Here is a 21,661-nt window from a genome sequence, read left to right as displayed (position 1 = left end):
TAGTTACTTAGTCCAGCCCTAGCAATATACCTATTCTAAATTGACTTAGCAGGAAGGCGCTGGACGCAGGCCGCTACCAACCGGGCAGCATGGAAAGCATTGGGGGAGGCCTATGTTTAGCAGTGGACGTCCTGTGGCTGAGATGATGATGATGATAAAATTGCCTTACTTGTAGTATTCCTCGCACTCTTCCATAGATACGTCGCTGCTGACCAGCCGGGAACCGAACCCGCTGTAGTACGACGCGTATCTTTGCTGTAACCGAAACAATTTATTAGCACTGACTAGTAAACAGGCAGGAGATGTAACGGTTCGGTATTAACATATAGCTGACACATAATCATCATTTAGCTATCATATTATTATGTTTCTAATAGCTTAAAGTGTGATTAAATACACAGCACATCTCTATAAACACTTTATTTTATATTTTACAAACAAGTGACGTCAATTTTTTTAAATAAACAACTTGACAGTTGGAAGAGCAGTCGCCCGGCAAGCGAAAGGTTGTGGGTTCGATTCTCGCCTTAGGCAGTTTGATTTTTTCAAGTTGATTATTTAAAATTTAGTTTGAGAAGCGACTAATCGCTAAGAAATTTTAATAACAAGTGACGTCATATGTTTAGCCACAAAAATGTATGGGAAATAAAAAGTATGTCCACCACACAAAACATGTATTCATCATTGGTGTGCCGTTCTCTTAGCGAACGCTTCATGGGTAAAGTGATCTTTGGGTAAAAAGTTAATGGGTCGAAGATCCTGTAGGTGAGTAGATCATTGATCAATCGATTGTTGGTGAACGGTTTCACAATTATTTATTCGGCAAAAGAACAGAACTCCAAAACTAAGGCTTATTCCACTAATTGACGGGGATTGTCAACGGGGATTAGAGAACTTTTTGTTCACTATTAATCCCCGTTAACGCCAATTGGAGCTTATAATGGGGAATAATGAACTAAAAAGTTCATTAACCGATTGAGTTCCAGACGGCATTAATTAATGTCATAACAATTGATTATCTATTGTGTCTAGATTCGCGGAGCTTGAAGGATTAATCTCCGTTATATTAGGATTTTATTTGGGGATTAATTATTTTTTTAGTTACGGGGAACGTGACGTAGTGACGGGGATTATCAACGGGGAATAGTGGAATAATTCAAAACCAACCTGCAAATGCTTAGCGAACATCTGTTCCGCTACCATTCCGGCTGCGAATCTGAGACCTTTAGCGAGCGCGTCCACATACTTCACGTAGTGCGTCACCAGCTCTCGCAAGTCGCTGTCTCTGCGTGGTGACAGCTTGAGGTTGATACCCCCTATGAGGGGGTTACCCTGATAATAAACAACTGTTACAACAAGTGAAATGATAATATGCAGATAAAACTTTACTAATGACTGTCTTCAATTGGTTTTTAACCTAATAAGAAAGGTGAAAGTTCAGAACCCATTGTTGGAAATTCGTCGGGGATCCATCACCATGGATTAACGCCCGTATTCACAAACATTACTATGAGGTCTCGCAGTGCGCGTGGAGGCACAGCATGACAGAGCTCTATTCAACACTGTGCGTTCGATTTTGTGCTTCACTTCAGCAAGCATCGTTTGTGAATACGAGCGTAAGACTAGAGGAGACGCCGCAGACAGAATAGATTGAGGTGAATAATTTCTTTTATTAATCAACATTCATATTATCTCCTCTAATGTTTTAGAAAGCAAACGATTTCACCATAAAGTGTGTAATATAAAAACATTTGCACAATTTTTTAAGGCAATTTTTAGTACCTGATCAATGATGCATTTCATCATGAGCGTGAATTGCTTCGTGTTGTAGTGGTCCACGTCATTGGTGATGACCACGCCGCCCAACATGTTATACCTTTAATCAAAATATAATACCCATAACTATGTAGAATATTTCAAAACAGCTCATCTACACTAATATTATAAAGAGGAAAACTCAAAACTACGGGACCGTTTTTTAAAATTATTTCACCATTCGAAAGATACATTACTCACGAGTAACATAGGCTAATCTCTAATAATCAAATAGTCTTAGAAAATTACAGTCTAAGATGAAACACCCTAATATACCTAATAACTTGCTGCCTTGCACCATTAAATTGAATAACTCGACACTGGCAAGAAGCATAGCCATAAAAATAAACTAAAAATAACTTACACATTGGCCATAAACATGTGATGTCCAGGCGGCGAGCACACTTTGTAATATCTCTCCAAATTGTAGCTCTTCAAAAAGTACAAGCAACTCGTCACATCCCACATGTATCTGTTCACAACATCCTCCCTCCAACTCTGGTGTTGCCAGCTGCCAAAATTACAGTTGTAATATCTCGAATTACAGTTGTAATACGGCATCATTAGGATCTGGCATCTGTAATTCAGCCTGTCTTTGTATTCGGCAGTGATTTTCAATAGTTTCGCGAATAATTTGATTTCTCTGGTGACGTCAGTCTGGAAAATATTGTCGTAGCCTTCTCTGTGTGGCCAGATCAGAAAACACTCAGCGTTGAGGCGCTGGCTCATTTCGAGGCATTTCTTGATTTGCGTCGCGGCCTGGGCGTATGTCGTGGATTCGTTACTCGTGAAGGCACCGGAGGCATATCTGTGAATAACACAGGCGTAGGTAAGTAATGAAAGGGAACATTGCAGTTAAAGTGTCCCCTAAATCATTAGTGGCCTTAAAATGAGCATTTGATTTAATAGTTCATTAAAAATTCTCGTGCCTTCCCATCCACAAAGTGTCAGAATCGCACCAAATCAATCGCACAGTTTCTTACAGAGCTATTACACCACAGAATAAGTAATAGTACAGGTACAGAAGGATTACTCCGCAAGACGATTTAAGTAAATGCGAGTCTTGCTGCGACGCGATACAGTGGAATTCAGCTCGCACAGCACTACGTACCTACAATTTTATTCACCTACAAGTTTTGTCTCTTTCTATCGCGTGCCTCTGAACTCTTCTTACGCTGTTAGGGTTGCTGTCTAGTGAAAAAAATAATTAATCTACTTATATGTCATGAGGTACGTACCTCATGACACGTATGTATGTAAGTACGCATTCATTATGGAAAACCTTGGGAGAGGCCTTTGTCCAGCAGTGGACGTCATTTGGCTGAAACGAACGAACGCATCCTGAGCAGTAGTCAGGTAGGTTAGGTTCCTATACTATCCTAAGAATTATTGATTACCTACATGGCCAACATACCTTTCAGCATCTTTGGGAAGCGAAAAAAAAGATAAATCCGGTAGATTTCTTTTCGAATTTAAACACCCGAACGCCGCACAATATTATTTTTTTCTCTTTATGTCCATTTTTAAATAATACTTCGATCATAGAATTAGGTACTACAACGCACGCCAGCGTCCTGACGGGCGCGCGCGTGACACTCGACTGATATAATACCCGCCGGCGGGGCGCTTCGCTGTAGGTAATTATCGGATGTACCGCGCGGAGTGAGCCAGGCCTGATTACACTAACATTTAATTCTTCTTTTTGCTTGCCGTATTAATCATCTCAGTTTAACCCAACTCTTCAACTTAGTCGTGGGATTATATAAAAATAATAACGATTCGGTTGGCGGTAGATCCGAAAAAAGCCGAATTAAGGCCGGTTTTCACCAAGGCGGAGCGAAGCGGAGAAGTGGAAATAATGAAATCTGATTGGTTATTTAACACACTTCTCTGCTGCGCTTTGGTGGAAACCGGGCCTAAGGGAATCTTAGAGACACAGCTATACTGGAATATTTAAAAATCTTACCGCGGATGCGAATGCAAATCCGGCGCCAACCACAGCAGCTTAACATGGCTCCTCTGTCCCAACTCCTGCACAAACTCCACCACTTCGTCCCAATGCTGCTTGTTTTCTTCCCAACTATCGCAATACGGCACCAGGTCCGAGTCGAAAGCAGTCCAGTATTTGATGCCCAGTTTGGTGCAAAAGTCGAAGAGAGCCTTGATGCAACGCTTGTGGTTGTCTATGGTGTGGGAACCGTCGTCCCACGGCCGGTGGGGGGACTTGTGGCTGTCTGACCCTGGAAGATGAGGTAAGTGAAACTTAAAGTGGGGAAATGTTATGGAAACGGTCGGTAAGGTTATTCAGTTTTTTAAATTTGTGAGGGTAGATCGAAAACTTGAAGGTGATTCCATGGCTTGATTTTTAAAGTTAAAACATTTACTCGTATAAGTTTAAATTAAGGAAAAAAGATGTTTATTAGCAAAATTTGTATTACATAAAACAAAATAACTACCTACCTAACTACTCCCGAAAAATTTTGAAATGGACTCTGAAGTATGGTTCAAAAAGGTTACCCTCTTCAGAATATTCAAGGTTCGTTTCATTTCGTTATAAAAATTAATTAGAAACTCACCAATAAATATATTCCATTAGTATGTAGTAAAAGATGCTTATTTAATTTTTACTAAGAAACAAAATGCAGGCACGCACCGTTCCTAAAATCCGAAAGACAAACGCTGAGCTTGAGCCAGTCGTCCAAAGCGCGGGAGTGCACGCGCTCGCTGCAGTAGTACCGGTACCCGCTACCGTCCGTCGGCGGCGCTAGGTTGTTGTACTCTACCTTGTCTATGCCTGAACAAGAGCACGTTAAAATGTAACAATGCTAGAAATTGCGAGTATGTGCGACTACGTTTTATTAAAAGCAGCTTAACGAGTCATAATTTTATAAATAGACAAAATATAATATTACTTTAGCAGATAATAAGCAAACGTCACTAAAAAGAATACAAAGGACCGTCCACTTGCGACGACAGTGTGACATCTCTAACGATAGTATAGTTCGAGATGTCACACTGTCGTCACGGTAATTACCGTGCTGTCGTCGCAAGTGGGTAGGTAAAAACTCACCTTGAAAGTAGTCAATATTGTCTCCCGGTCTTGCCTCTCGCACCTTTTGCCTCTTGGCTCCAGGCTGATTATAGCCTGACATCTTAGAGACCTGATCTTATACCTTCAGGGCAACTTTAGTCGGATATGAACGCCACAAATACTCTGTATTATGTATGGTTCAGTCAGTAGCTAGAGCATGTTAAAAACATGACAAGAAGTTTAATTATTTAACTGGGAACTGGGAAGTTAAAAGTTTTGTTGAATAAAAATCTTCTGATATTCAATAAACTTGCTGGATTATTTAACCACAACTAAATGCCGAAGAAAATAGAGTGCGACGCTTTCGTAATAACTTTCACTCTCCAATTAATTGCATTTGAAAAATAATTATTTATTTTTTATAATATCACTGACAATGACCCTTATTCACCAGCTTACAAAGACTGACAAACAGACAGCGCAGCGTAACGTTATATAACGAGTTATGAAAGGGCGCGCCGGACCGTGCCGTCCTTTGTTGCAAACTGGATGCGTGATACATAAAGTAGGTTAGTCGAGGTCTTATAAAGAATCCTTTTCTTTTAATTTGGTCTTTTGTTTTGATACGAAGAGTAATACAATATATTAAAGAAATTACATACGTTACAAAACCGTAGTACAGCAGTTACCGAAAATTTGTGGTGCTATTTTTTTAATACTCTATACAAATACAAAGCTTTTAAATCAGTTATCAAAATTCCCAAGTCAAATCTACAAATACGATAATACCACTGTCAAGTTTACAAATAAGCGTTAAGTGCAATTATTTTCTTATTTGTATTTTTTATTTCGTGTACGAAAATATGGATATGAATGAAAAACCAACATTATCTTAAAATATAAACTATATTTCTGTACAACTATAAAAACATCCAGATCAATCTTAAAAACACTGCAAACATCAAAACCACAATCGGTATCGGTATCGACGTATTGGTTTCGCTCTTTTGACAGACGCCTGACACTTCCCCCTTCTTGAGCGGCGCTGTCAAGCCCGCCATCTTAGGTTTGTCTATGGGCTGACCCATCATGGAGAATTTCGTTGCGTCCGTTATTTTGACTGTGACCATTTTTCCCATGTATTTGTCTTCTTTTGGCACGAGGACTTGTTCGTAGAACTCGTTGTGGGCCACGAAGTAGTTTTTGTCATGCGACACGTCTGTTACAAGGACCTCTTGTGTCTCGCCCACTTTGTGGCCGTACGGTTCGTAGGAGCGGAACAGTTCGGAGAGCTGCTTGGTGCGTTTCTTTACTTCTTGGCCTGGCACCTGTTTGGGAAAGATCGCCACATAAACGAAAAGTTTGACTTCAATGATAATTTTCTACTGAGAAAAATCGATCTGCGATCACTCTTGTAGTTAATTGAGATGGGGCAGGGATGGCGAGCCAATGGCACACGTATTTTATACTGAATTTTGTGATTGGTGGCTGGCCATATAGCCATTAATGTCACTAAAATAAAATAGTAAATATGTAATGCGTTTCGAATGATTAATATGTAATTGCTCAATAATTAATAATAAATAAAAATAAAATAAATAAATAAAATGAGAGCTATCGTATTTATTTGTCCTCATCAGTTAGTGCCACTGTAAGGTCTTATCACTCGCCAATGGCGCCACTTATACGATTGATTATTGAATATTGATAGCATTAGGTGTCATTTGATGGCATGTCTATGACTACATCAAACATTTTTTTTAAAGAAAAGTGTCACGTTGATGCTTAAAGTTTCGCCATCCCTGGTTTAGGGTTACAATAATCTTGAGTTTCCTTACCCGGGTCATCTTAGCGGCCGGAGTCCCGGGCCTCGGGAAGAACTGGTTAATAAACAGCGAAGGGAACCGGTACTTGTCGCACAACCGGAGAGTGTCTTCAAAGTCGCGCTCCGTCTCCGTCGGGAAGCCACAGATGATGTCTGTCGCGATCGTCATACCGGGCACGCTGTGGGAAACTGAGCTTTATTGCTAGTGACATAAGATTTAAATTGGCGATTTGGCATGCTAGGACTGCTAAGAGAAATTTTTCTTTATTGCCATTCTGAGAGTGGGTGGTAGTCAATGCGAAAAAACGCTCAACGGTTGGAATGTGCAGGTGTCAAAATGTCCATACGGACCGGCTGTTAGTGTAACAAAAAGTATGAACGTCAAAAAGTCCCAGTGTCAAAATGTACATCATTACCATGGTTACAGTGCTTTAGTGACAAATGGTACACATCACAAAATACAAGTACAACAAAAGGTGTGATAGATAAAACGATCAACTGATATATTGTGCTCATGATTAAATTAATAAAATTGAATGTCAAAATGTTCAATGTTCTTGTAGTCCAGTCAATAAAGAGTTTTTTTGGACATTTTTACCTTGATGCATTTAAACACGTGTTCACGTTAGCTATTACACAATAAGACGCTTGTTCGAATAAACCCGAAGACATTTTAACTTCTGATCATTTTAACCATTGCTCATTTCGACGTTCATACTTTTTGCCACACTAACAGCCGGTCCATATGGACATTTTGACACCTGCACATTCCAACCGTTGAGCGTTTTTTTCGCATTGACTACCCAGTCCCAGAATGTTTATTGCTAGGGAGACAATATATCAGCCGTGTGTCTTCAAAATGGTGCCCCGTCTCCGTGGGGAAGCCACAGATGATGTCCGTTGCGATCGTCATGCCGGGCACGCTGTGGGAAACTGAGCTTTATTGCTAGTGACATAGCGTTTATATTGGGCTAACAAGATTCTGGGATGCTAAAGGAATATACAGGGTGGAAACGATAAGTGATCTCACTCGATTATTTCTAAACTATGCAAGATATCGAAAAACTGGTTACTGATCCTAAAAGTGTTTCACGAGCTCTATCCAACGTTACCAATAATAGGTTACAAAATAAACTGGATCTATCCGAAAATTCAATGTTTCCAGCTTCCATGCATTTAGCTAAACCACTTAATATTAAAAACTATACTAGCTATCCAAAACTGGTTACTGATCCTGAAAGTGCTTCGCGTGCTCTATCCAACGGTAGCAACAATTAGTTACAAAATAAACTGGATCTATCCGAAAATTCAATGTTTCCAGCTTCCATACATTTAGCTAAACCACTTAATATTAAAAACTATACTAGCTATCCAAAAACTGGTTACTGATCCTGAAAGTGCTTCGCGTGCTCTATCCAACGGTAGCAACAATTAGTTACAAAATAAACTGGATCTATCCGAAAATTCAATGTTTCCAACTTCCATACATTTAGTACTGCCACAATCATGGCCCTCATGTCTTGATAATATTATAGCAAGTAAAGCCTAAAACCAATGTTTTCCATGAATAATTTTAAATAAGAATGCAATTTACGAGTTCATTTAAGTGTGTATTATTTAATTTAAAAAAATACACTTTTCATATTGTGTGGCTGGCATACATTTACATAACATAAATGGAGGCTGAAAACATTGAATTTTCGGATAGATCCAGTTAATTCTGTAACCTATTACTGATACCGTTACACAGTGTTTTTTTTTACCCTAAAAAGTGACATTCTGTTTTTATCACTAATATCCAAAGTTTAACTTATTATTAATGTTAGACTAAAACACCCAGGTGACAAATAGCTATAGATTATTTTTAAAAAAATATTTTAGAAAATTTATTTTGTACTGGGTCAAACTACAATTTTATTATTATTTAAAGAAACGTACACACTAAGCTTCTCTTTGCATTGCAGGTAGGTAGGTTGGTGTATGGCGAATATTATTGCACCTATAATTATTTAAAAGTAGTTATAGGAACGACAGTATGATTATTTTTTAAATTTAAGAAATTATTTTTTTTCTCTTTTTCTACGCCGAAGTAGAATCTCTGCTTAGGTCAGATACATTTATTAAAATAAGCTCTATCACCTATAATTTTTCTATATTCTAACTCGGCCGCAATTTCGAGAAAAAGTATTTTTTCCAAAATGTTAGGATTGTCACAAAAAATGACCTTACGTAGTTCCACTTTCTTTAGGGTTCCGTGGCCAAAGGATGCTAATCGGTCCTAATTATGTGTTTAATTTGTCTTAGGTAGGTTATCAGTTAAATTACTATCAGTGCTCAAGAATACTGTTTCTTCATCATCTTTTAAGATATATGAAGACTCTTGATCATCAGGAGTGGTATTTATATTTGCATAATATTAATTATGTCCCGTAAGCATCCTTTGGCCACGGAACCCTAAAGAAAGTGGAACTACGTAAGGTCATTTTTTGTGACAATCCTAACATTTTGGAAAAAATATTTTTTCTCGAAATTGCGGCCGAGTTAGAATATAGAAAAATTTCGGGTGATACAGCTTATTTTAAGAAATTTATCTGACCTAAGCAGAGATTCTACTTCGGCGTAGAAAAAGAGAAAAATAATAATTTTTAAAATCAAAAAATAATCATACTGTCGTTCCTATAACTACTTTTAAATAATTATAGGTGCAATAATATTCGCCATACACCAACCTACCTACCTGCAATGCAAAGAGAAGCTTAGTGTGTACGTTTCTTTAAATAATAATAAAATTGTAGTTTGACCCAGTACAAAATAAATTTTCTAAAATATTTTTTTTTAAATAATCTATAGCTATTTGTCACCTGGGTGTTTTAGTCTAACATTAATAATAAGTTAAACTTTGGATATTAGTGATAAAAACAGAATGTCACTTTTTCGGGTCAAAAAAAACACTGTGCGTTAGAAAGAGCTCGTGAAGCTCTTTCAGGATCAGTAACCAGTTTTTTGATATCTTGTGTAGTTTAGAAATAATCGAGTGAGATCACTTATCGTTTCCACCCTGTAGACTTGTGCTAGGAAGACTTTATTTATCAAAAGCAATGTGACGTCATAGTCGCGCTCCGTCTCTGTCGGGAAGCCACAGATGATGTCGCTATCGTCATGCCGGGCACGCTGTGGGAAACTGAGCTTTATTGCTGGCAACATAAGATTTAAATTGGCGATTTAGCATGCTAGGACTGCTTAGGGAAACTGGTTTTTATTGCATATTTATCAAAAGCAACGAGTCGTCAAAGTTGCGATCTGTCTTCATGAGGAAGATGATGTTCGTCATGCCAGGTACGCTGTGGGAAACTGAGCTTTTTTGCTAGTCACATAGGGTTTACATTAGCTTCGTTTTTTGGTGCACGGGACCCGTGATTATTTACTACACTTGACATCAAATAAATCGCACCTCCCGCGACGAGCATTTTCAAACGTATGCATCCCCACTTCCCACCAATATTGGCACCATTTAAAAGCCTAGTTCTAACCTTCATTTCATTAAAGGAAAGGTTTTTACCCCAAAAATGTGTCTTTAGAAGGATCCAGAGTCACTTCTTAAAAAAATAGGTAGTTACGCTTGAGCCAACTTTTATGGCTATAAAACTGTTAAGTTGGGATTAATCGCTATCCATCTGTTAAAGAGGACACGTGAGATCATTATTTGGTTTTATAACCATAAAAATTGGTCTAATTGATCCCACAGGTGGGCCCAAAGTGAGGTATTTTTTCAAGTCGCATTTATGGTATATGTTAATCATTTATTAAGAAATTAAATGTGTTTTTCTTTAAAGATATTTATTGGGCTTTCAAATAACACCAATATTGTTGGGGCACCATGATTGTGTCAGAAGAAAATCGTTAAAGTTTGCGTCGCGGAAGGTGCGGTTTATTTGATGTTGAGTATATAAGGGTGATAATACAGATTCAACTCACTGTGTTCTTAGAAATTCGACAACATGCTCAAAGTCGGCTCTAGAATATTCTCTCTTCATGTCTGCTAGCACCTGATCACTGCCGGACTGCACTGGGACGTGTAGGAATCTGAAAATAAGAAGTTTTTTTGTGAATTAAAGTTGCTTTTTAACCGACTTCATTCCAAAACTCAACAAACGCACTCAAGGCGACTTTATGAACTTGATAATAAGGTTCAACAGACTTACTTAAGAATTAAGAGCTCCAGGATGTAGCACAGGTTAATCAAACCAGGCCATTGTCAAAGCTAGCAACTAACTAATCCTAAATTCTTTAGAAATTTCCATCGATGTAAACAAACACTTGTGCACACAATTACACTATAAGTACTCACGTTTTCATAATGTCATACACATTATTTCACAAGCTCATGAAACCAACTTTATTCTCATGATGAAACAAATATGAAATCTAACATTGAAAACAAAATATTTTAACAAAATATTTGGATGGTGAAAATTTGTGCTACATGTTAAAATGTCAAATCGACATTTGACGTTTAAATTTAGGTCCTATCTCTGGAAAATCTGTAAGTCATAGACAATATTCATAAATAATAATCTGTAAATTTAATCGATTTTATTTCAAGTATTCAATTATTTCAATTACCAATTACTTTGATAATATTAATTTAAAATAAAATATAAACGAGGTTATATTCAACAATGTATTTTTTCTTCATTGAATGCAACAACCCACTTTGCGAAGAACTCTTTGAATTCAGCTTTATTATACAGACGAGTCACATAAAAAAGGCCTTTCGACCACTTTTCGACTGGTTTACGATTTTATTGTGCACTTTGTCTAGACCCACAGTATAATTTAAATTATATTTCCTAAACAAATAAAAAAGGGAAAATTAAATTTTCTTTGATTAAGAAGATCACATTTTGACGATCACATTACTGATCTCAACATCAATCAGAAGAGGGATTGATCTTAATAATTATACAAACGATCTTTGAAAATCTAATAATCGTCTGTGGCATTGTCGCATCACTAGTTGTAGACCAACTGACATAGACTAAAAATTCGTCAGTTGGCCATATTTGTTTACATTTAGGGAAATTTCTAAAGAACTAAGGTATAGCGACCGTAGGGAGGGAGTTGGGATAAGGTACACAATGCACACTCGCTTATAGACCCGCTATTTCAGCCAAATGCTCAAGGATGTTGTTATCGCACTAGCGGTCTTACGTCCTTAATGTTAAGGTTCACAATATACTGGCTCACTTGTATCCTCTCGGGTGGTACATAATCTTAGCGATCTCGGCTAAAAGCGCGAGGGTGTTGTTATCGCACTAAAGTCCTTATGGCCGTGAAGATAAGGTTCATAATGCACTCACTTATAAACCCGAGGGTGGTGCATAATCTTGGCCACTTCTGCCAAGTGCTCAAGGATATAGGGCGGGTTAGTCATGCCAAGTCGCTAATTGGTTAGCTGCTACCACACTAACGACCTTATGGCCGTGAGGATAAGATTCACAATGCACTCACTTGTACACTCGCGGGTGGTGCATAATCTTGGCCACTTCTGCCAAGTGCTCAAGGATGTAGGGCGGGTTAGTCATGCCAAGTCGCAGCCGGCAGCCTTCAGGAATCACTTCTACTAGCTTCCACAGCAACTCGGGGAGTGATGTGCCGATGTCGCGACCGTATGTGCCTGGGAATAGAGGTCAAATTCAATTAAGTTAAAATATTTTTAGCCTAATGAAATTTTTAACATAATTAAACATTATTGTATGTAACATTGGTTATGGTTATTATCTAAACTGTTAATGGAACTTCTTTATGTGTGGAAATTGATTCCAGTCAATTGCTAAATGAACGGTGATCTTTCTTTTATATTAATTTGTACATCCTGCAAGGGTTACAATATCGAATACACTTTCGCCCGTATTCATAAACATTACTATGAGGTCTCACAGTGCGCGTGGACGCACAGGGTCACACGAGCTACATTCAACGCTGTGTGTTCGATTTGCTGCTTCACTTAAGCAAGCATCGTTTGTGAATATGGGTGTTAGTTAAATGTCTGCAAGCAAGACAGAAAAATCTTGTCAGTCCAACTACGCAAGATGTCAGCGCAGACAGCGAATACAAACACAAACCTTTACTCATGTTAATGGGCTCAACTCTCGTTGCGCAACCTATAAAAGAATGTAGGCCCTACTCCGTCTTTCTTTTTCTGAAGAACTATGTGAGCTGAAATAATAGATTTCAAGTACATATGTACCTGTGTCTTCGCTAGTCAGCCATATCTCCACCACTCCCTCTTTAAAAGACTGTCGCGCCCTCTCTACAATCTCCTCTGGAGGGTATCTCCCAAGCTCCCCCCTCGCGTGTTTAGTCTTGCAGTAGGTGCACTGGTTGAGGCAGCCCGTGTTGATCGGGGTAACCCATCGAACCTTACCTGTCACGGTCGCTTATGCTGGCCTCTCGCTTTGCGTGAGAGGGATGGCAACATTCGAAACTACGGATAACGTTTTTCGGAGTAACACCGCTGGTTGAGACCGCCTGTATTGATGGGGATGACCTCTAGCGGGTTCTTATGGACTTTGGGTATAGCTCGCTCAATGAAAGTTGAGGCGAGACGCAAATCTTTGCTCGTATTGATGGCCTCAACTCTCATTGGGCCACCTATAACAGAGAGACGCTGCTAGTTTTGCGCCCCTCCGTTTCTTTGACAAATAAGCGAAACGTGCGGCCTTAAGTACCTGTATCCTCGCTAGTCAGCCATATCTCCACAACTCCCTCTTTAAAAGACTGTCGCGCCCTCTCCACAATCTCTTCAGGAGGGTAGCTCCCGAGTTCTCCTCTCGCGTGCTTGGTCTTGCAGTAGGTGCATTGGTTGAGACAGCCCGTGTTGATCGGGATGATCTCTATGAGAGGGTTCTTGCGGACTTTTGGTAGGAGGAGCGAGGCGCCGCCCGCTTTGCGACCTTCCTCTGTTTTTCTCTGGCCGAAGAGGCGGACTGTGTGGCCTGTAACAATAGAATTGTTGGTTTAACTGTACTTAATTTATTACATCTTAGCATAATAATATACTGATAGGGAATTGTGATCAATTTTCAAATTACATTTTGAAGAATAATTATCTGGAATCACTTGTATATTTTATCTGCTAAAAGAAATTATGTACGAATTATAATAGCAACACAGCTCTGAGTGATAAATTAGTGTGGGAAAATTCATTTTACAATTTTGTCCATTGATAACAACTGTCTACAGCATTTTTGCGCACGGGTGATGCTTAGCTTATTTTTATTGCTTTGTAACCTAGAAATAATAATAACAACATAAAAATGTTCTGAATTTGCTTTTATGTGTAAAAAATAGAAAAATTCATATCAATGAATGTATGAAACATGAACATAGAGATGATTTAATTTGTTGCCAAATATATTTTTTTCTTTCTTTCTTTCATTCTTTCTATTTATTAAAACATACCAAACATCCATTTAAGATTCATTCTCACAAGAGAAAATTCAAAATAGAGTCCAAATATTTATTAAAAATGAAAAGTTTTAATTTCCTGTCATGTTCCATAGAAGATTTTTCTCATAAAAATCTAACCCTATCATGCTTTCAGTATACTGGCCTTGGTAACGCCGTTTCTCAAATCCCACTATATTTTGATGAAAGCGTGCCCCTTGTTCTTGCGAATAAGCCCCCATAATCTAAATATATAAAAGGAGAAACTGACTGACTGACTGACAGATCAACGCACAGCCTAAACGGCTAAACGTAGGCACTTGAAATTTGGAAGGGACGTAGCTTAGGTACCGTAGAGGTGCACTAAGAAAGGAATTCCCGAAATTCCCACGGGAACGGGAATTAGCGGGAAAAACGGGATTCACGCGTACGAAGTCGCGGGCGGCCGCTAGTTATCTATAAATATATCCCAACTCCTCCTTTTATATATTTAGATGAGAATGGGACGTGCATCTTTAGAGACATTCTACTATGAAGATGGAAAATTCAAATCGCTATAACTTCTTAAAAAGCAAATATTTTCGATTTGTAATTGCACTTTTTTATATAAATTTGCTTATATAATCAGAATATAATAAGTAAAATCCATGCGCAAAAAAAAATTTTTTTTTTGTCGACCGGTGTAATGTACAAAATCTTTATTTATTTCACTTTACAATGTGTTTATAGACATAGACTATTGAAAGGGGCCTCCTTAAATGTTTTCATTTTTGTCCTTAGGCTATACTTATCCAGTACAGTCCCAGGGACAGCACATTTTTTTTTATCCACAACGAGCAAGCTCTTGGCCTGTATCTCACCTGATGGTAAGTGATGATCAGGCCGAAGGTGGAAGCGAGCTTCACCCGGAATCCTCAACCACAAAGTAATTTCATACTCCTACATAGCAATTTGGTGCTAAAGATCACTTTTATTCCCGATGAACCCAGATGATAGATACTCACCCTTCAGCGTCTCCTCGAAGATTTCCACAATCCTATAAATCTGGTGCACGCCCACCACGCTCAGGCGAGCCAGGTACCTCTGCAGGGCTACCTATCTGTCACTGGTGCTCATGCTGGCATCTCGCTTTGTGTGAGAGGGATGGCAACATTCGAAACTTCGGATAACGTTTTTCGGAGTAACCGCGCTGGCGTGGCTTCGTTTTTATATGAGTTAAGAACGCAGGACATCATTTATCAATGCCATGTAAAGCCTTGTCCAATGACCCCAAGCTACCCATCCTTATCGCTCGCGCGTAATTATATTGCTATCGCGACTGTGCGACAGGCGCCCGCAGTGAGTGTGCGAGCGCGACAGCAACATAATTACGCGCGAGCGGTAAGGATGGGTAGCTTGGGGTCATTGGACAAAATTCTACGTGCTCACGGACCAGGCTTTAGTCAAGCATTGGTCCGCATTCCTTATTTGGTATCTGAGTAACTGCAAACCGCATTGAATGGGCAGCACCTAAGCAAGACTTTTGTGTGTTCTTAGCATAACTAACAGTATCAAGGCAGCAACAAAGGGCTTGGTGGCCTGTTCTCGACCTAACCTGTGACGCGCCGCGTAGTCCTAGTACCATAATGTACACTTAACAAAGAACCCACATATTATCACCTCATCTTTTAGCGACTTAAATAGAAAGACACGGGTCTTAAAGCGACATTTATTAATTAGTTACATTATGTACTCACGGCTTGACGTTTCGGCTGCTATGCTGCATGCTGCATGCTAATGTCTTTTTATTTAAGTCGAAATGGAACGCGAAAGTCTAAAATCTCACCCTTCAGCGTCTCCTCAACGATCTCCACAATCCTATCGATCTGGTGCTCGCCCACCACGCTCAGGCGAGCCAGGTACCTCTGCAGGGCTACCTATCTGTCACTGGTGCTCATGCTGGCATCTCGCTTTGCGTGAGAGGGATGGCAACATTCGAAACTTCGGATAACGTTTTCGTAGTAACCCTGCTGCTGGCTTAGTTCTACTAGTTTAATAGGTCAGGAACGCGGGACACCACTATTATACTCGACGCTAAGATTCGTGGCAGGCGGGGCCATAAGTAATTTTTAACCGACTTCAAAAAAAGGAGGAGGTTCTATGTTCGGCTGTATGCATGTTTTTGAAACAGCGATGTATACTCGCCAATATTTTATTAATTATTACGTATTATGTATAAACGGTAGTTGTCTAGTTTCCGGATATCTCCCTTTTTGTGAAGAAGGACAATAATTGCTTTATGCCAGTCGTTCGGGACCTTGCTACCTAGTATACAATTTGTGAAAAGCAGTGCCAATGCTTTCCAGGCTGTTTCAGGTGCCAGCTTCAGCATTTCAGGAATAACATTGTCATGTCCCGGTGACCTTCTGTTCTTGATCTGGCCAAGAGCAAAACGTATTTCCTCCACTGTAACGTCTGGAATTTCTTCGGAGCCAACATTGGATATAGGCGCTCTATATGACTGTCCATCTAATGGTGAGGCGATGTTTGATGTCTTACTTTTGTACAGACTCTCATAGTACTNCAAAAGTAGGGTTAAAAATGAATTTGTCAAAAACGAAAATCATGACGAACATTGAAAATGCGAAAAATCACGTCCTACCTGTAGAATTGGTCGACCACTACATCTATCTAGGCCACAAAATCACTCTGAATTCTGAGAATCAGGTTGCGGAAGTAGGAAGGCGCATCGGACAAGCTTGGGCGGCATTCGGGGTAAACAGCCATGTTCTACGCTCCAAGAAAATTGCTCAACACCTAAAGACCAAGGTGTTCAACCAGTGTGTACTGCCGGTCTTCGTGTATGGGATGGAGACCACGACGCTGACAGAAAAGTCTGCTGAGAGACTCCGAGTCGCACAACGAGCAATGGAAAGACAGATGCTTGGCGTCTCCCTACAAGATCACAAAACGAACGAGTGGATCAGAGAAAAGACGAGGATCAGCGACGTGGTGGAAGAGATAGAGAGCCGTAAATGGAGATGGGCAGGACACATTGCACGGATGAACCAGGATCGCTGGGCCAGAAAGACCCTGGAGTGGAGACCCCGCAACAACACCCGCGGCAGGGGAAGACCGCCTAAACGATGGACAGATGATATCCGGCAGCAGGCTGGAGTGAACTGGATGCGTGTGGCCAGGGACAGAAAACGGTGGAGGGTTGAAGAGGAGGCCTATGTTCGAAGGCGAACCCAAAGGCTGACATAGATAGATAGATAGATTATGTATAAACTACTCCTGTCTCTGTGTGACATCATCCATATCCAGTGTGAGTGCGAAAGAAAACGTGATATGCGCTGTTTTATTATGACACCACCTGCCACGAGTCTTGATACTGACCAAGTATAATGGCTGCTATAGTTGTCTAACATTCACCTGCATTTCTTGCTGGCATCCTTCCCTGAGCAGCCTCACTTGACCAAGGCGTGATGGAAGTGTGTTCTCAGTAGAATGCACTGTATCAAAGCTGCAATATTGGCAACCTGGCACCTGTTCTTGTAGTTTAATTTAAGCAATGAACTTAGTGACTCACCTTTCAGTGTCTCCTCGACGATCTCCACAATCCTATCAATCTGGTGCACGCCCACCACGCTGAGACGGGCTAAGTAACTGGAGCGCGGCGCCCCCTGCGGCACGCAACCAGCCACTACCACGTGCACTCCACGGCTTTGGCCTAATTCCACTTCATTCCTAAACAATTACAATGTACCGTTATCATCGGTAGCTCTCTTGAATCTTCAGCCTGTGGGGAACAGGTCCGTTCTATTAGGTAAGGTGCAAGACAAGTTTCTCCATAATGGTAATAAAACGCAACAAACAAATTGGACATAATGTGACTATTCAGAGGTATTATGTATCAAATCACAAAGAGGTATTATAGATCAAAGGAAACTAAAATAATAATTTAACTGGAATCCACTTTGATCAACCAGGTCATCTTATCCAAGGGTGATCAAAGGACACCAAATTGTTGCTTGGAGTCCACTTTGATCACATGGGTCATCAAAGCCAGGTGATCAATTTTTTTTTTTTTATGCTAGACAAGGCAGGTATTTGACCGCAATCGCACCTGGTGTTAAGTGAGATGCAGTCTAGGATGGTACATATCTGCCCTGTAAGTTGAATTGAAATAGACCAAAAAAATATGATCATCAGATCATTTAGTCTCCACTGCAGGCACATCATAATGATTTATTTCCAGATTAGCCAGTTAGAAGTAGTTTAATTTAGCAGCTTTCTTTGGGCACCTAAACATTGATTTGTCTTTGAAGATGTTTTTTAGAAGTGTTAGAGCACCATATTGATTAATCGACTTCAACAAATGGAGAAGGTTCTCAATAGGGATGTTTCCTGGGTTTTTTTTTTTTTTTTTTTTTTTTTGCGACAGCTGTTGGTCACTGTTTAAAACTTCGTCAATATCCTGCTCTGATTGTGTATTATCAGGTTCGTTGGGTTTGAATACATTTTTTAGGAAATTAGCAAATAACTCAGTTTTATCTTGAGGCTTTCGTGACCAGTTGCCGTTAGCTTGTCTCAGTGGAGGAATGTGTTCTTTTGGCCTTTTCAGTGAGTTGGTCATTTTCCAAAGTGTATAATCCTCTGCTTTGTACGGTGATAGAGTCTTAAGTTTGTCTTGGAGGGTATTGTTCTCATTTTCTCTTAGCATTTCCTTCAGTTCCTTTTGTATTCTATTAAGGGCTTTCTTATCTTGACGATTCCTGCTGGTGTGCCACTGACGTCGCAGTTTTCTCTTTTCAGCAATCATCTGTCGTATTTCCAGCGTAGTGTCATGGTTTTGTGGTTTAGATGCCATGTGTGGAGTTGATAGCCATGCCGCCTTTTGTATTAGGTTAGTGGCATACCACGCAGCGTCATCTATGTCTTCTACCGTTTTTAGAGGTATGCGCAGATTAACATTATCACTTATATATTCCCTAAAGGACTCCCAGTCAGTTTCCTGGGTAAAAAAGCAAGAGATTTAATTAGTCCATCAGTAAGCTTATCAAAAACTACTCAACACGTATTTTTCACTTTTTAAAACTAATAAAAATGTAAAGAGATAAAGCATGTCTAAGTTCTAAAGTAAAGGCCCGTGACGTCAGTAAGTGCATAAAAGTGCAGCACTTTGTGACGTCGCGCGTAACTTCAACGCCCTATAACTTTGTAATTATTTGTTTGATTGACAATTCAAAATATACGTGTCCAATATTTTTTATATTAAAATTGACGAACTAAAAAAAACTTTTTAGGAAACTAGCCTATTGGTTGTATGTCTTTTTATGTTTCATAGTATAAAATCTTCATATTTATTAGACTTAACTTACTTGAAATGGTCTTCAGAAGGGCTCTTGACGGTACAAGAGTTGAGCAGCCACAGCTGCGCTTGCCACTTGTCTTCCGTCAGTTTGTAGCCGTGCGCCGCCAGCAAGCCGGCCATGTACTCTGAGTCGGAGTTGTTGTGAGCGCACCCCCATGTTTTAACGTAGATTGTTTGGGTTCCTGGAATGAAGCATCAGTAAATAAAGTTAACTTTTGGGTACTATGATCAGTTATTATCAGATTTGAAATAGGTGTTGGGAACCGATAGGTGGACCAACCTCTTTTTTATATTATCTATGTTTTTTATACTCTTTTTATTACTTTTGATACCTTTTGTTTTAGTATTGAAGTTGATGTTTTTTGATAGCCGTTGTGGGCAATATTTGCAGAAATATATCTTCATTTTAATCCGAAGGTTTTTCTTATTTCCGCCGCCCGAGCGGCTGTCCGCAACAATAAGTAAGGAGAATATTTTATTAATTTAAGATAGGGAGAAGCAGAGTAAATACAAATGAGTAGGTCATCTTCATAGAAACGCCCGAGCGCGGTTTGTATGTGAGCGCGCGCCAATACGTATGCGGCGCGCACACACACAGTGACCAAAATTCGGGGCAACTCAATGCTAAATTTTGTCAGTGTTACTCATTTGTATTTTCTCTGGGAGAAGTGTCAGGTAATTTTATGCAAATAGAGAAATCTACTAACTGTAGTACAGTTTAATACAGAGTAACAAGCGCTAGAGTTAATTAGAGTCCAATGAAAAGAAATAAAAAACTAAGCTATTTTAAATGTGTTTTGATTGTTCTTGAGTATTTATTTGACTGTTTTTATTTTAATTACATACTAAATAATCATCTATTTCTGTTACAATGTCTATAAATTACAAAGAAGCATTATTAATTTAAGATTTTACCTATTTTTTTATCACAGTGTAAACAATGTACTTAACTTCACACAAAATGTTACCCCCATTTTTCCTCTCAAACATCACAACCAGCATACTTCGGTGATAACAAACCAATTAACTATTAGTATATCAATAAGTTACTACAGAGATTATTGTAGGTAGAATATTTTAGGTTACCTGGGACAACACTCTCCAGTATAACCTTTTCAACTGGTTCCGATTCGCTTTTCGCGTCCCTTTTCCTGGACCGAACGCTCACATTCTTTCGGCTAGCATATCGCTCCTTCGGAGTGATGTCTTGGGAGGATATTAGGTCCTCAATATCGTCTATAAATTCAGAAAAAGCCTCGGGCATTTTGCTGGAAACAATGCTTTAATTTTTTTTTGACATTTGTGACAGAAATGTGACAGAACTGACAGACACCCAGGCAGCTGTTATTGACATTTGTTTTTTTTTCTTTTTACGCAAAGGATCATGATTCTATTCGTTTAGAAAAGTAAAAATAATTATACAGGTTGTTTGATTTTGATAGACTGTTATATTAACTAGTTGTATCAATTTAACTTTTTTCCAGACATTTTAAGCTTTGCCACATTTTTTTCTACTCTTTAATATTTATGGGGAAAAGGCTAAATCAGGCAGACTTTTGGAAATAACTTCTGGGTATTTTGAATTTGAAATGAAGCTGAAAGATTCAAGCCTGCTATAAATATTTTATTTGTAAAGTTCAGTAGATTTTCGTGCTATGCAGAATAAAAGCGTATTATAAATAAACTTCGATACTAACTTCAGTAATAGGAGCAGAATAGGTTAAGAAGTTTATTGCCGAAGCAAGTCGGCAGTAGTTATTACACGTTATTATGTCATAAATTCCAGTGTCCACCGCGATCATTAGAGCATTATACTTTAAAAATTAGCCCACGCGCAATCCATCAAAATGGAAACCTAATTGTGCTATTATTACCGTAATACAGCAAGTATTACGGATTTATTTGGCCAGGTGACACGAATTAATTCTTGTACACACAATCGAACCCCAAATGCATCGGAACTCATTCCATAGCGTAGCATTAAAAGGTGGTGATCCTACCACGTGACGTTGCTGTTGTTGTGGCTCCTATGTTCTGGTGGTAAGGTTCAATTTGCTTAGTTTGGGAAAAATAAAAGTTTTAATAGGAACAATAGGCCGTACATCTGCTCTGTATGGCACGCACCCTTGGCATTGCGACCATTGGCGCCTCGGATTGTTACTGAATATTTTCATTAAGTAGATTT

At 39.2% G+C, this 21,661-nt stretch overlaps 2 protein-coding genes across 2 annotated transcripts; both read right to left on the bottom strand.

The window, feature by feature from the left end:
• Positions 1–169: 169 nt before the first annotated feature.
• LOC114350797 (xylose isomerase) lies at positions 170–5,720 on the bottom strand (the record flags this gene model as incomplete). Its single annotated transcript, XM_028301731.1, has 7 exons — positions 4,886–5,720; positions 4,469–4,609; positions 3,782–4,055; positions 2,180–2,623; positions 1,783–1,876; positions 1,168–1,332; positions 170–255 (listed from the first exon to the last, which is right to left on the bottom strand). Coding segments are annotated over exons 1-7 (1,286 nt in total), but the record flags the coding sequence as incomplete, so codon positions are not given.
• Positions 5,721–5,733: 13 nt separating this feature from the next.
• On the bottom strand, positions 5,734–20,774 carry LOC114350786 (threonylcarbamoyladenosine tRNA methylthiotransferase). Its single transcript, XM_028301721.1, has 8 exons — positions 20,563–20,774; positions 19,484–19,658; positions 17,692–17,849; positions 13,403–13,669; positions 12,183–12,348; positions 10,647–10,754; positions 6,685–6,850; positions 5,734–6,174 (listed from the first exon to the last, which is right to left on the bottom strand). The coding sequence occupies exons 1-8, from the start codon at positions 20,738–20,740 to the stop codon at positions 5,767–5,769; spliced, it is 1,626 nt and encodes a 541-aa protein (XP_028157522.1). The 5' UTR covers positions 20,741–20,774; the 3' UTR covers positions 5,734–5,766.
• Between the last annotated feature and the right edge of the window lie 887 nt (positions 20,775–21,661).

This window comes from Ostrinia furnacalis, unplaced genomic scaffold, assembly GCF_004193835.3.
Source record: "Ostrinia furnacalis isolate ACB-3 unplaced genomic scaffold, ASM419383v2 OfSCF0076, whole genome shotgun sequence".
NCBI classification, from domain to species: Eukaryota; Metazoa; Arthropoda; class Insecta; order Lepidoptera; family Crambidae; genus Ostrinia; species Ostrinia furnacalis.
This window is presented reverse-complemented; position numbering and strand designations above follow the sequence as displayed.

Excerpts from the sequence above, each read along its gene's own strand:
- LOC114350786 (XM_028301721.1), bottom strand. The coding sequence starts at position 20,740 with ATGCCCGAGGCTTTTTCTGAATTTATAGACGATATTGAGGACCTAATA. Across the intron at positions 10,755-12,182 it reads CACCACCCGCGAGTGTACAA|ATTCCTACACGTCCCAGTGC; the intron begins GTGAGTGCATTG and ends TCTTATTTTCAG. Across the intron at positions 6,851-10,646 it reads GTCGAATTTCTAAGAACACA|CGTGCCCGGTATGACGATCG; the intron begins GTGAGTTGAATC and ends AGTTTCCCACAG.